At 44.4% G+C, this 15,388-nt stretch overlaps 1 protein-coding gene across 3 annotated transcripts in view; it reads right to left on the bottom strand.

Annotated features, from left to right (window-relative positions):
* Positions 1–587: 587 nt before the first annotated feature.
* Positions 588–15,388, bottom strand: part of RFFL (ring finger and FYVE like domain containing E3 ubiquitin protein ligase) — a 46,142-nt gene continuing 31,341 nt past the window's right edge. For all 3 annotated transcript variants that reach the window (XM_030536336.1, XM_030536337.1, XM_030536338.1), the window contains exons 3-7: positions 10,844–11,248; positions 8,402–8,485; positions 7,734–7,941; positions 4,146–4,169; positions 588–3,791 (exon numbers count right to left, since the gene is read on the bottom strand). In XM_030536336.1, the coding sequence (XP_030392196.1) occupies positions 3,601–3,791; positions 4,146–4,169; positions 7,734–7,941; positions 8,402–8,485; positions 10,844–11,248 (912 nt within the window). In that variant the 3' untranslated portion in view covers positions 588–3,600. The remainder of the gene's footprint in view (positions 3,792–4,145; positions 4,170–7,733; positions 7,942–8,401; positions 8,486–10,843; positions 11,249–15,388) is intronic.

The raw sequence follows: 15,388 nt of genomic DNA, 5'->3' as shown, positions 1-15,388 counted from the left end.
AAGACGTGTTAACCTTGCTCAGGAATTGTAAGGAAACACACTGGTTTCTTCCTATTCCAGCAGGCTTCTTGGAATCAACTCAGCCACTCAAAATTACTTCAGCCATTTCCTGGTGAGGCCAATTGACATATGTTTTTATCTGAATTTCCTTGCTCATTTTAGGATGTAGTTTGACTTTGCATGTTGGTTACAAATTGCTTTGCTGCTGTTGTGGTGGCTCTTGTCAATATTTACACAGACCTGCATCAAATCTGTATAACGAAAATGGCAAAAGGCTGATCACTGTCACGTCCTATTGACTTCAATGGCAGTTGATAGTGGCTACTTTGCTACAAAGGTTAAGAATACAGTTGAGAGTTGTTTCTCTTCTCCTCCTCAGACTTTTGAGGAAGAATAGCTTCAGGTTGGGTCAGGGGAACTGGCGCTTGAATATAATGTAAATTCATCACCAAGTTCTTATACTACACAGCATAGCGGTATTTGTTTTATGCTTATCCTTCTTTTAAACTTCAAAAGCATCAGTAAATCAAACATCTCTACCCCTCCCTCTACTGCTCCCAAAAAGAATAAAACTCAGAAAACTGAACTAGTTGGATAAATCAAATTTTCACTTTATTATAAAATTATAAAGCAGAACTCTGTACCAAAACTAGTTGTTTAAACTAGGATTTAAAGGAATTTAACAGAAGCCATTTCAAGTAGAACATTAACTTTCAAAACATTTGAACAAGTGTACAATGTACATAAAGCACTTGGATACAGTTTAGTTGAGATCAGTATATTCCTTTGGATTATGAACCAGTTTCCTTGGACTTTTTTAAAGTTTCACTTTAAAATAAATTCTCAGTCACCCCCTCCAGCAAAGCATCATTTTTTGCAATGGGAAAAGGAAGGCAAATTGCAAGCTTAAGGGGTGTGTGCACATCTCATTCTTAAAGTCATCCCTGCAGAGACTGATCTGCACTGGAGCCTTTCTGCTGTAGAACAGAGGCAGAAGTAAAGTAAATTTGCTCATTGAATAGGGAAAGTGTCTTCCCCCTATCTTACAGTTATTGCTGACCATTATTTTTCACAGTGAATGTGATAGGGGGGTTTATAAGTTTAGCCCATGGGTAGAGATTGATATAAACAACCTCTTCCCATTCATGATTCAACAGCTCACTAATAACTACAGCAATTACTTACAGGGGAAAAATATTAAGTTAATACAATTTAGCTGCTGGCATAATGTGTGTCAGTACCTCTCTGGTTAAGAAAGTCTATGCTAGACCTTGAGCCAGAGATTATAAAACACCTGTCAGAATGTCCAAAACTAGCATTTCTCAACATGAAATGAAGAGAAACACAGAAAGAAGGGGCAAGGCCGTAGATTCCTGTCCTTTCTCTACAGGAATCACCACCAATAAAAGTAAAGGCCCTCTCTACTGTACAGGTGCTGCAGATCACAGTGCAGAGGTAAAGCTTCCTTTAAATATCTATACGTGAATGATACTCCCTAAGAAAGACACTCCTCACCCAGGCCATGCATTTCTTGCAGCAGAGGCATTACTACTGTTGTACAGCAAGCACTGTTACAGTTGCAAAGATTACATAAATTTGCAGTTACTTAAGATCACCAGTTGTTACAACTGTGCATAGATACATCAATAGAGGCTGCTTCTTTACATACATATTTAGAGTTGCAGAGCCTAGGAATGTCCCACTCTTACTAGAGTGGGCAAACAAATGTTTGTGTATAGCTGCTGCACCTGGCCCAATACCATATCATGTTTGCGCACACACACACATTCCTTTTGAATACCCATGTGCTTACATGAGTAGTTCTAACATTATTATAGTAAGGCCTACAGCTATGTGTGAAAAACAATCTGAAGCAAAGGCTAAGCCTTAAATGGCTCTAGTAGCCTTTTAGGATGGGATAAAATAACACTAGTGTAACCATGATTGAGCTGGAAAAAAAAGTCAAATTTAAGGCATACTAGGATGATTTTGAAAGTGATGATTCTTCTGGCAGTTCAGAATGGAGTATTTCCAGGATACCTTGTAAGATCACTTTTTTAATATGCCATAGAGGAAAACCAATGCACTAGCTCCCCTGAGCCTTTCTAACCCCCAGGTGTCGTGAACAGCTTGTGCTTGATATCCCCTATCTACCCTGTAGAATTCTTTGGCCAGGTGAATCTATAGCCTCATCCCCATAAAAGGAAAATGGAGATGTTATCTTGTGCTCTTCCGCAACCAGTCTTTGCATATTTGGCAACGCATCAGGACTGTGGAACAGGCAGAAAAAGGAAGGCTGGGGCCTGATCATCACTATCGTCCTCAAATCATAAAACAAATCAGCAGACAGCAGGAAATGAGACTGAAAATACACAACTCAGCTGTGGAGATTCACAGTGGGAAAAGTCATCCTACACTTTCCTCCAAACTTCACAGTCTCTCTCTCTTTGACAGCTTCATCTCTAGGCCTCAGGAGGTCATTATAAGACAACATCACTGAGGGCTTCACAATTGCAATGTCTTCCCACGCCTTTTTAGGAACGTAAGCAGCCCTAGACCAAAGTCACACTACTGCAGCCATGGTGTTTTTCCACTAGCATTCAAGCAAAGCAATGCATTGTCGGGGACTAGTGCCTCAGGGCCCCCATGCGTTAGTCACTGGAGGGTGACTCTACAGCCAGTTCAGTTATACAGGGATTGCAGGTGACACACCATCCTGTGGTGTTATAACAAAGAATAACCCAAGAGAGAGAGACAAACACTGTCTATGCTGGGTGAGCTTCAAGCGGAGGCTCTATGCCCTAAGCGACTTCACTGCCTCTTACCTTTCAAAGGGAAAGAATGTATCTTTAACAGTATGAAGTCCTGCTTCCTTTTCATATGAATGTGGCACAATAGTGAATGTTTCCCCATGCTCTTACAGGGCTAGGCTTAGAAAATAATTCTGGATATGAAAAAGCTAAAGGCAACAGCGAGGAGAAAAGTTGAGCCTGGCCTGCAAGCATAAGGAACTAGAGAGAAAAAATAAAGTTACACATTCCAAAAACAAAAAAAAAAAGCATAGAGAAAGGGACCCAGCCCAATAAAATCTTGTTCCCTGAAAATAAAAAAGTATCAGTTGAGGTGTGACCTGGAACAGAGCAAACTGAAGAGGAAATCAGAATGGGAGAATTCAGTAGCAGCAAAACAAAAGAAAACGTCATGTGCCAAAACCACAGTCCACCTTATTTATTACTGTGGAGGAAATAAGCCTCAGAATCTGGTGTTAGTCTTGGAAAGCCAAGTGATGATTTGTCCCCCATCAGCAGTTGATCAAGCTAGCCCAGAATGCAAGGTGTTCATTATGTCTGTCTGCTGCGGACAGTGGGCTCCCAGAGTCCAGGCACTGCAGGGTAAAAGCACTGTGGTGTGAAGGGCACAGCCAGTCAATGGCTTCAATCAGAACCATTCCCCAAGATTTCTCCTTTTCTCATCTCGCCTATGAACTCCAGGTTGCTTGTGAGGTCTTACGTGCCAGTCTCTGATCTACCTGTAGAGATTTGGACCATCTCTAACAGCAGATGAGGCTTTAAGGCAACACTGGTCTTTCCTCCTGCTCACTCAGGACTTAAATACATGGACAGCTCTGATCACATACTGCCTGCATATGGGACACTCACTCATACGCTTTCCACACTTGGTGCAGGTGACCATGTGGCCACATTCTAACAGGACACAGTCGATTGGTGAGTCCATGCAGATTTTGCAAAGATTCTCTTCAGTGCTAGGGAGCCCAGCACTGCCTGAGGAAACTGAAGACAGAAAAGGGTTTACATATTAGATTTAAGGAAACATCATAGCATTAGGACAGGATGTTCAGTGTTATCCAATACACATATATTAATAGTGGCTTCAGTGTCAAATATCAAATTATATATAATTATGTGAGACTAAAGTTGAGAGGCTCCATCTTTTCACAACTGGAGACTTGTAAACGGTCCTGCTCCTGCATTGATAACAATGTGGTACTATTTGCCTGATCATCTGGGGAGGAGGAGCTGAAAATTTGTACCTAGAACAAATACTCCCCTATCTGGGTACACAACAGCAACAACTAGTCCTGACAAATCTTTGTGGTGAGATCGTTGAACAAACAAATTACTTACCATTTTGATCATCTGTGTCAGAAACTGCAATATAAAAAGAGAGGAGAAAAGCTGCATTATGCAAGAGGACAATAGGTAGGCTAATAGATGTCTACTTCGAGTACAGTTAATTTAAGACCTTACAAAGCAAAATGACACTCTTAAATTATTTCTGTATTTTATAGAAAGACATCAATTGAACTCCAATTTTGTGATTTTACACAATTTCTCTAAATGTTTTTCTCACTATATTCTGGTACGAAAGATCCCCACAGGAGGCAAACCGAGTGACTATATGCAAAGTGCTTGTCTAAAGCACAAAGTAAACAAAATGGGGGGGGGGAATCTTCTGGTCCTTTAGTTATAATCTTACTTTAACAATAGTAGCTGGAAAAATTGAGAGAGAGGTTTGACTTAACTTGATATTCCCCTGTAAGTGATGATCAAAAATAAATACAGCTCTAAACCTGAAAATTAAAGATTCTGTTCTTAGAATAAGCAGCAAAGAATCCTGTGGCACCTTATAGACTAACAGACGTTTTGGAGCATGAGCTTTCGTGGGTGAATACCCACTTCCTCAGATGCATGTAATGGAAATATCCAGGGGCAGGTAAATATATGTGTGCTAGCAAGCAAGCTAGAGATAATGAGGTCAGTTCAATCAGGGAGGATGAGGCCCTGTTCTAGCAGTTGAGGTGTGAAAACCAAGAGAGGAGAAACTGGTTCTGTAATTGGCAAGCCATTCACAGTCTTTGTTCAATCCTGAGCTGATGGTGTCAAATTTGCAGATGAACTGAAGCTCAGCAGTTTCTCTTTGAAGTCTGGTCCTGAAGTTTTTTTGCTGCAGGATGGCCACCTTAAGGTCTGCTATAGTGTGGCCAGGGAGGTTGAAGTGCTCTCCTACAGGTTTTTGTATATTGCCATTCCTAATGTCTGATTTGTGTCCATTTATCCTTTTCCGTAGAGACTGTCCAGTTTGGCCGATGTACATAGCAGAGGGGCATTGCTGGCATATGATGGCGTATATTACATTGGTGGATGTGCAGGTGAATGAACCAGTGATGGTGTGGCTGATCTGGTTAGGTCCTGTGATGGTGTCGCTGGTGTAGATATGTGGGCAGAGTTGGCATCGAGGTTTGTTGCATGGATTGGTTCCTGAGCAAGAGTTATTATGGTGTGGTGTGCAGTTACTGGTGAGAATATGTTTCAGGTTGGCAGGTTGTCTGTGGGCAAGGATTGGCCTGCCACCCAAGGCCTGTGAAAGTGTGGGATCATTGTCCAGGATGGGTTGTAGATCCTTGATGATGCGTTGGAGGGGTTTTAGCTGGGGACTGTATGTGATGGCCAGTGGAGTCCTGTTGGTTTCTCTCTTGGGAGTCCAACAGGACTCCACTGGCCATCACATACAGTCCCCAGCTAAAACCCCTCCAACGCATCATCAAGGATCTACAACCCATCCTGGACAATGATCCCACACTTTCACAGGCCTTGGGTGGCAGGCCAATCCTTGCCCACAGACAACCTGCCAACCTGAAACATATTCTCACCAGTAACTGCACACCACACCATAATAACTCTTGCTCAGGAACCAATCCATGCAACAAACCTCGATGCCAACTCTGCCCACATATCTACACCAGCGACACCATCACAGGACCTAACCAGATCAGCCACACCATCACTGGTTCATTCACCTGCACATCCACCAATGTAATATACGCCATCATATGCCAGCAATGCCCCTCTGCTATGTACATCGGCCAAACTGGACAGTCTCTACGGAAAAGGATAAATGGACACAAATCAGACATTAGGAATGGCAATATACAAAAACCTGTAGGAGAGCACTTCAACCTCCCTGGCCACACTATAGCAGACCTTAAGGTGGCCATCCTGCAGCAAAAAAACTTCAGGACCAGACTTCAAAGAGAAACTGCTGAGCTTCAGTTCATCTGCAAATTTGACACCATCAGCTCAGGATTGAACAAAGACTGTGAATGGCTTGCCAATTACAGAACCAGTTTCTCCTCTCTTGGTTTTCACACCTCAACTGCTAGAACAGGGCCTCATCCTCCCTGATTGAACTGACCTCATTATCTCTAGCTTGCTTGCTAGCACACATATATTTACCTGCCCCTGGATATTTCCATTACATGCATCTGAGGAAGTGGGTATTCACCCACGAAAGCTCATGCTCCAAAACGTCTGTTAGTCTATAAGGTGCCACAGGATTCTTTGCTGCTTTTACAGATCCAGACTAACACGGCTACCCTCTGATACTGTTCTTAGAATGATTCTCAACAATTGGCATAGTGGGCTTCCATGTTTACCTCCTGTCAGATTCCATAACAGATAGCCTCAATTTACAAGTAAATACATGTTTTTTCTGACTAGTAGCCCTGAAACAACCTGAGTTCTGAGAATTAAAATGGGTTCTTTCCTTGTTGCAAGTCACCACCAGGAACAAATGATCTGCAGAGCTAACAAAGCCCTCAGTGACACCTGTATAACTCAACTATCTTCCAATTGCCCCTCAGTAATAACCTGTGCAGACGGCTGGCCACAGGTATGCATGGATGCATCTTGTTGGAACATAACAGTTCTGGTGAGGATGCACAAGAAGTAGGCAGTAGCTCAACCGTCCACAGCTATGTTGGCTCTGGCAGGGCTAACAAGCAGGAAGAACGCATTTTGTCACTCGAGTCAACCACTCTCACTCTCAATACACAACGAAGCAGTTGCTTTCCTGAGTTGAACCACACTAACAAAGCTCGTATGTGGGTAAATACATGCAGTGGTAAACCACGGGCTTGGCAGGCATACTTAGATTATCGGTAAATATGGGTAAACAGGTTTCACAATATGTACAAACTGATGAAAAAATATTTTCATCAATAAGCAAAATGTACACATAAGCAAAGTAAGATAGTGCTGCTTTAGAACTGAAGAGTTTGATATAAGGATATTTACTTTGTATCTCTTGTGTGTTACCTCACCCACCTTGTCTCTCTAAGCCTGACCATAGTTTACCAGCGTTCGCTCTGACACGCTCCTGCCTTGTTTATTTAGTCCTCGATGCCTCCTCTCTGTTCCAACTCTCACTTGCAAAGGGCAGAGGCAGAAACTTTTGGAGGACCCATTCAAGACGAGTGAAGGAAGGAAGAAGAAGAAGAGAAAGGAGACCATAGCCTAGGGGTCGGCACCCTTTCAGAAGCGGGGTGCCGAGTCTTCAGTTATTCACTCTGATTTAAGGTTTTGCATGCCGGTCATACATTGTAACATTTTTAGAAGGTCTCTTTCTATAAGTCTATAATATATAACTACTATTGTTGTATGTAAAGTAAATAAGGTTTTTTAAATGTTTAAGCAGCTTCATTTAAAATTAAATTAAAATGCAGAGCCCCCCGGACCAGTGGCCAGGACCTGGGCAGTGAGAGTGCCACTGAAAATCAGCTCATGTGCTGCCTTCGACACGCGTGCCATAAGTGGCCAACCCTGCCACAGCCCCTTCTCCCTTTGATTTGTTGCTTGCTACTGTTGATGCCAAAGCGGAGAGATGAGAAAGACAGACAGTTAACCTGGCAAACCGATCTAGTTCTTCCACCTTACCCAGATGCTGAAGATCTTTCTCTTTATAAAGACGGGTCACCCTCTCCATCAGCTCCCACTTCTCACAGCAGCCTTTATAGTTGACAAAGTTGCGAGCTAGGATTTCCTTCAGCTGCCGCACAGAGAGTGCATCAATGTCTCCAACACTCGTTAGGTCAGAAAGAGAGGCCCTCCGTCCCTGTACCAGGTTATCCTCTGAGTCAACAGACTGAAATGGAACAAAAACAGACTAACATTTGACCTCACAATGTGATGACAGAGTTCAAAGCAGCTTTTCTTAGGTTGACTAGCAGGAACTCAGCCATGAAGGTGAATGATCTTCATCCCTCCATAGTGCAATATGAATCCTTCCAGTTACGAGGAACACAAGGGCCATCTAGGAGGGAGATAAAAGCACCTCCTCCTATTATAAAGTTACATTATAATGTCCTCCATTATAGAGGACACTTGTGTTAAAGTGACACCAGGTTCTCTGCATATATGGTCTTCCTGCCATTTTCCATGTACACAAAAGTGTCTTCTGGTGGCTGTATTCCACACTGTTATTCTGCTACTCTGTGTAGTGTCCTCAGTAGGGGCAATTCTGCACTAGCTGGGTGATGGACGAAATAATCCTTATAAGAACCCTTCCCATTTCTATTGTCTGATTTTAGGGGATACACACAGACCTGTGTCTCCTCCTCTGTTGGTGCTTCTGCTGCATTCTCAATTTCTGTCATATCGTCTTGGCTCGGAGGCACGTGGCCATTTGCCTAGAAGAGGAAGTAAATCTTTCACCAGCAGTGACTCTCCCTGCATATCCAGAGGGGAAATGAATGGGCTTGAGCACAGAGTATGCACTGCACACTGTGGAATTAGGGAAGTCATTACAAGACAAAACAGAGCCATGTTAGCAGAAAGTAGGTTTTCTATACCACATTCCTGACGCTTAAACAAGTAAAATTAAATTTGAAACTTTAGTGTTATTATATTTGGCCCTTTCAGGTCCCACCTTATTACATGTTGAGCCCCGTCAGAAAACTTGATGATGTACAATATACCCCCACATGTTGTTCTTACGGGGCTTACGAGTCTGGACTGGGAGGAGACCGATTTGAGTCTAGAGACTCAAAATGGCATTGCACAAAGCCACCTGATTATCATGATGTGAAGCCTTAACACAGCTCTACAATCCTGCATTGTGAGGTGGCATCCATGTGTGATGTCATGACAGCACAATCACTAGAATATGTCAAGAATTTGTGCTGTGTTGCTTATTGAGAGCCCAGTTGATGGTGCCCTTCAAGACTGCTCAGATCAGTTACTCAATGACCATAAGGGCACAGTGCTCGTTTGGGGTATTGTGTTGCTGCATTTGGGGTATTGTGTTGGAGATGTTAAGTGAGGAATTAGTTGCCTCTCTCCTGCAGTTCCCACACCTCAAGCTGCTCTGGAGTTTACGGCTTCCGTAGAGTTCGGCAGCCAGAGAAGCTGCAATGGGGACAGAACAGGGCTGTAATCCCAGCTGATATCGATTCCCCATCTGTGGCTTTAGGCATGATATTTATCCTCTGCACCTCAGTTTGCCTTTTAGTAAAAATGGGGAGAACGTTCCCCTACTACTTAGGGGAGCTGTGATTAGTTAGTATCTGTAAAATGAAAAGCATTTTAAGAGCTGATATTACTGAGAATTCCCACAAGGTGAGCAGATGAAGTCAGGAGCCGAAATTTGCTGTCAAAAACTTAGAACTCATAGGCGAACACAGGTATTTGAGCTAACGTGACCACAGTAAAAAGCCCTTCTACCTCCATGCGTGAAAGATGTCCTCGAGAATCACTGCATTTTTAAACAAGATACCACGCCTCGTGATACACCTATAGAGAAACTAAGAGGCGCACTTTCTGAGCTGGCCCAGGGAGAATTAAGCCCACCAGGAAGGCCCAGAGTAGATGTTAAACATTAAAGATTTGTCTAAACAAACACTTAGTTCACAGGAAGCTGGGGTGTAAATCCACCTCGCACTAGTGCGCTAAGTATCTGCATGGAGCCTGCTGCCATTCAAAGTTCCACAGTGCACACTTTGAAATGGGAGCAGATTAAAGCACAGTAGGGAACTTCTAGTGTGTGGCAGGCTAATGTGAGGTAGATTTACACCCCAGCTTGCTGTGATCTTAGTGTTTGTATAGACAAGTCCTAAGGAAACATTCCACAGCAGTCAGTACAAAGCCTAACAACAAAGCAAGGCAATATAAATAATCAGATGACTGATTTCCTCTGAAAGAATTCAGCTGGACAATTTTTGGCAGTGTCTGTGCCAGGGCTAATAACTTTTGGCCTCAGTCAAAGCATTTCTGCAGACCCAAATCAGTAGATGATCAGGCTCCAGGAGCCCCCTCAGCCATCCTCCTCCTCCACTGTTTCAACTCCAATATCACTTTGAAATTCTGGATGCCTTCTGGCACAAGAAATAAGGAAATACAGAATGAGGGTATAACATTCTAACAGCTGCTTGTAGTTGTCAGTATATCATCAACATCCTGGCTAGAAAATGAAGTAAAATATGCTTTAGCATCAGTATAGATATTAAATATCCATATGACTTATTAGTCACAAGAGTATCCAGTGCTGGTGTAAAGGTGGAACACAAAGCAATGATCAGACTGCCTTAAAACAGCGACTGAAGTATCCAATATATCCAAACCAGACCCAAAAATAAGGCTGAACGTCCAAAGATTAATATTAAATTCCATTAATGCAGGAAGGACAAATGCCACAACTGACAAACGGCAACAATGAAACCCACAAGTTAGAATGAATTATTTTAATTTCTGAATGGTTCTACAGCAAAATGCCTGAGGTCCTTACTCAAACACTGCAGTCAGTGTGTTTGCCTAAGCAAGGACCCCCTGAACTTAGCTTTGTTATGAACATGGGGACAGCCGTGCGTAATATGCAACTGAAGCACTGTCATTTGTGGTAAATAGAAGCCCTGCATGCTCGTGGCACTGACCTTCAATAAAGGAAGATATGTGCTGAATTTTGAAAAAACACAAGGAGCCCCTGAATAATTAATCTGACAACGAGAGGGAATAAGTACACGAAAGGTGCTTCTAACTGGACACTGGTGTACCTGTTGATGTTCCTGAGTTATTGGACTCAAGATGGAGTCTGCAGACATTGGAGAGGCATCATGTGAGGTAGAAGATGCTGTGCTAGTCTGTGGCAGAACAACGAAGCTCTGCTGTCCAGATGTGCCAGAGTTTAATGGCGGGATTCGTATTCTATTCTCCTGGGTGATTACAGGCTGCTGCCCAAGGATCAGAATCACCAGGTCTTCTTTTTCACGGCACAACTCTGTGGAAACCTCATGGAGTGCCAGATAGTCGCGTAGATCCTTCACCTTCATCTTTATCAACTCTTCCCGCTGAAAGGCTGTGGCTCGGAACCGCTGACAGAGATGGCAGAGAAGGGGACTGCTTTCAGGCTGGCTTGAACAGGAAGTGCAAAAATTCTTTTTACAGTCAAAGCAGATGTGCTGCTCAAACAGAAGAGAGAGAGAAAAGACACCAAGCCACAAAGGTTTAGAGTGATTACAGAAGAACAGTATTGGGGTTAACACAATATGCAAGCTGGAGAGAATATAAATTGAAGCCAATGTCCTAGATCAGTGGTTTTCAAACTGCGAGTCGTGACCCTGTACCGGGTTGCGGAATGTACGGCACTACGTCCCGGCAGCTCTGGACAGTACCGCCAAGCAGGCCGTTAAAAGGCCCCTCGGTGATGCTGCCCAGCTAAGGCAGGCTAGTCCCTACCTGTTCTGACTGTGCACTATGCCTCGGAAGCGGCCAGCAACAGGTCTGGCTCCTAGGTGGGGGGCCCTGAGCAGGGGGAGGGCAGTGCCTGCAGGCAACAGCTGCACAGAGCTGCTTGCGTGCCTCTGCCTAGGAGCCGGATCTGCTGCTGGCCGGTTCCAGGGCGCAGCATGGTCCGTGGTGGCAGGACAGGCAGGAAGTCTGCCTCAGCACCCCCACTGCGCCGCTGAGTGGGAGCAGCCTGAGTGGGACCCGCGTCCCAATTCCCTGCCCCAACCCTGAGCCTCCCCAAGCCTGGAGCCTCCTCCTGCACCCCAAACCCCTCATCCCCAGCCCAGACTCCCTTCTGCACCCCTGCCCCAGCCCAGAGCCCCTCCCACACCCCAAACCCTTCATCCCCAGCTCTGTTGGGTCACAGGCATCAGTTTTCTTCAATTGGGTCACCAGAAAAAAAAACTGAAAACCACTTTTCTAGATAAATCAAACCTTATTTATGAAAGATATGTCAAGCACACAATGTGTGCTGTTGACTGAAAGAAAATTAACAAACAGAAGCATTTCTGACGTGGCTGCATTCAATACACAGTTCTTATAAAATAAATTAGATAAATTCTGTTACACAAATCACAAAAATGTTTTTAAACAATAATGAATTCCACCAACATCGCAACGGTTTTCAATGGTTTATTCTGAACCCATCTGCCCAGGTAAATAACAGATGGAATGCAACAGATCTATCTATCCTATAAGGTAACAGACCTTCCAAATTAAATCAGATCTGTGTGCTGGTTTCAAATTTTAAACGGGTAGCATGTACAAATTATCTGCTGGAGGAGGCCTCTGCCACGAAGAAAACAAAAGTTTTACAACAATGGCCAAATTCAAAATACTGCAATTCAGCTTCTATTTAGGCATCAAAATAAGTAGCCAGGTTTTCAAAGGAGCCCAGCACGCTGGCAACAAGGTAAGTGCTTGAGAACCTGGCCTTTAATGTCACAATGACAGCGGCTGGGTGCTCAGCATTTTGGAAAATCTGAGCTCTTCTGAGAGCCCGATGGCTTCGAGCATCCAAACCAATTTATGTTTAAGTTCTATTGGTTCATATCTAAGTTTTTCTACTACCCTCATCACCCTGGGCACAGAAGCTTGATTTTCAGAGGTTCTGTATACTCGCAGCACTTGCTGACAGCTGGAACTCTGTTGTTCAGCATTTCTGAAAGTCAGGTGAGAGCATTTACAATAGGATCATCATTAGGACAGTCACCTGAGTCCTTCCTCTCTCCTGCCTTTTTTTTTTTTTTTTTTTTAAATGTGTGAATGGATTCAGTGCTAGTAAAAGGTGCCAGGTCAACCAAACTTGGGACACTTCCCCTCTCTACAAAGTAGGTACAGCACACACAGTAATGTACAAACTTGTGGTTCCCTCCTAAGTCTGGCGGTTTGCCTCAGCCTCTAGAGTGATCACCTCTGGGGTGTGACTCAGCAAGCTGATTCAGTGCTTTGCCCTTCTCTGGAGACTGCCAGTTATGAAGGAGATTTTTTGTGTCAGGATCAATTATCCATTGGCGGTTGGACTGAGACCAAACTGTTGCATAGGCCACCACAGATCAGCCATTAGATCATTTTCTATCACAACGAACCTGAACTGGATTTGTATTCTATTACTAATCTCCCTGATTCCCACATCCGTTTAGTCACTGGCTTTTTTCCTTTAGAATTCACCATAAATTTGCACTCCCATCCAGGCTCTTTAGAATTACGTGATAAGTAAGGCTAAGATTTTGTCACATCACAGACAGGTCACGGGCAATAAAGAAAAATTCATGGAAGCCGTTACCTGTCCGTGACTTTTACTAAAACTATCTGTGACAAAATGGGGATCTGCAGGTTCCCATACAGCCTGCAGTGGGGAAGCTGCACGTGTGGCTAGGCACTCCAGGGTCTCCCAACTACCAACAGCTCCAAGGCCCCATGGCGGTCAGGAGCTGCTGGGTTCCCCCACTGCGTGTGGCAGCCGCAAGCTGCCCCTGCCACCCACAGCTCCGGGGTCCTACAGTGGCTGCGAGCTGCGGATTGCCCCCGCAGCCCACAGCTCCAGGGATGCCCGCTATGGCCAGGGGCTTGAGGCTTCCACTCCTGCCTGCGGTGGCCAGGAGCTGCAGGGTTCCTCGCTGCCCATGGGGGCCAGGAGCTGCAGGGCTCCCTGCTGCCTGCCAGGGTCGGGAGCTGTGGGGTTCCCTTACCACTTGTGGTGGCTTGGAGCTCCAGGGACCCTGCCACTTACCCCGCAGCTCCCTGCCCCTCACGGGCAATGCAGGACCCTGCAGCTCCCAAGTGCCGCAGGCTGAAATCATGGAGGTCACTGGAAGTCACGGATTCTGGGGCTTCCACGCCCTGCATGACTAAATTGTAGCCTTAGCAATAAGGAATCGAAACTTGGACTTGAAAGCAAGAGATAGAAACTCTTGAACCAAAGACAAAACTCTTTTTTGTTTTATGAATTACTTATGGTGAATGAGAAGATCTTCAATTCCACTGGGCGTAAAGTTCAAAGAAAGCAGATTTACAAATTCACACTGCTGAGTCAGCTGTTCTAGAACTTGAATTCAGGGTGTGAGTTTTGAGCTTGATTTGTTCAGATGTTTTCCTCTTGTGGATAATGTCTTGAGAGGTATGACTACTACACTCACTGACATAAGCTCCCTCTCAAGCTAGATCACTGCTCCCCCATTTTACCATACTGAAGGGTAAATACCCAGCTGAATCCCTGGCCAGTGACATCAGTGGGACTTCTGCTGATGTTCTAGAACTTCATAAAAAGCCCTGTTAATGGGGCTCGATGGAAAGATGCACAACCTCCTCCCAAAAATATTTCTAGATCAGAATCATCTCCACTCCTTTATACCTATCCTGAGGTTATCACATAATCAGTACAGATTGTAAATCGTGTCTCAAACATCCTATTCACCAAAGCACACAATCTGTCTCAGGAGACTATCACTCCTAAGCAGGACAAAAGTAATTCAAGTCCATTAACTACAAGATGAGTTACTGGCAGGAAAGTCTGTCTCTGCATACTGTCCAGCTTCAGGAGTTCCCTCCCCCCACTTGTTAATATAAAATATTACTGCTTGTCTGATTTGTTGGACACTGGATTCCTGAAGGGATCTAGTCAATGTAACGTTGTTCAGTGCAAAGATGGGGAGTGCTGTTCTGTGCACTGTCTAGACTAATGGAGCAAACAATCCCTATCCTATTTTAACAACCTACAGTGAGTGTGCTCATCACAGGGGCATCTGGATACATTACAAAAATATTAATGGAGAACGTCTATTCTGGCCAATACTTTCCCTCTTCCAGTTAGCCATCAGAGATGAGAGAGGAGATAATGCTTTAGTTTAGAAGCATCTGGTAGTCATATCTGAAAAGATGAGTTTTTCACCGTACTCTAAAACCTGGCAGACTGGCTCTGAAGAAACATTAGCGAGACCTCATTCCACAGCTGAGGGCCCTTTGCCTAGAATGTCCCTGCATTTAACACTCCAGCGCGCAGAGGTGTTCAGATACCACAGTGACATAGTACAGGAGAGGCATCATCTAATTGATCTCTGCAAGGGACCAGCAGCAATAACACTGTCCCAGTTCAGAGCAACTGAACCTGTATTCCCCCCCCATGGTTCCTCAAGCACACCTGCTCTAGGGCCCCAGTTCCTCAGTCATCACCTCTCGAGAGAGACATGAGAGTCCCACCCTCCCTCCCAACCAGGGTTTTTCAGAACCACACAGTTACCTACGTACACTGAGTTCTCCAGCAAATCAGACTGCCTACAGCAGGCCAGTGTGCTTTGCTTTCTCTCTGAAGG

Source organism: Gopherus evgoodei, chromosome 17 (genome assembly GCF_007399415.2).
Source record: "Gopherus evgoodei ecotype Sinaloan lineage chromosome 17, rGopEvg1_v1.p, whole genome shotgun sequence".
In the NCBI taxonomy this organism is placed as follows: domain Eukaryota; kingdom Metazoa; phylum Chordata; order Testudines; family Testudinidae; genus Gopherus; species Gopherus evgoodei.
Note: the sequence above shows the minus strand (reverse complement) of the source record. Positions and strands in the feature narration are given on the sequence as shown.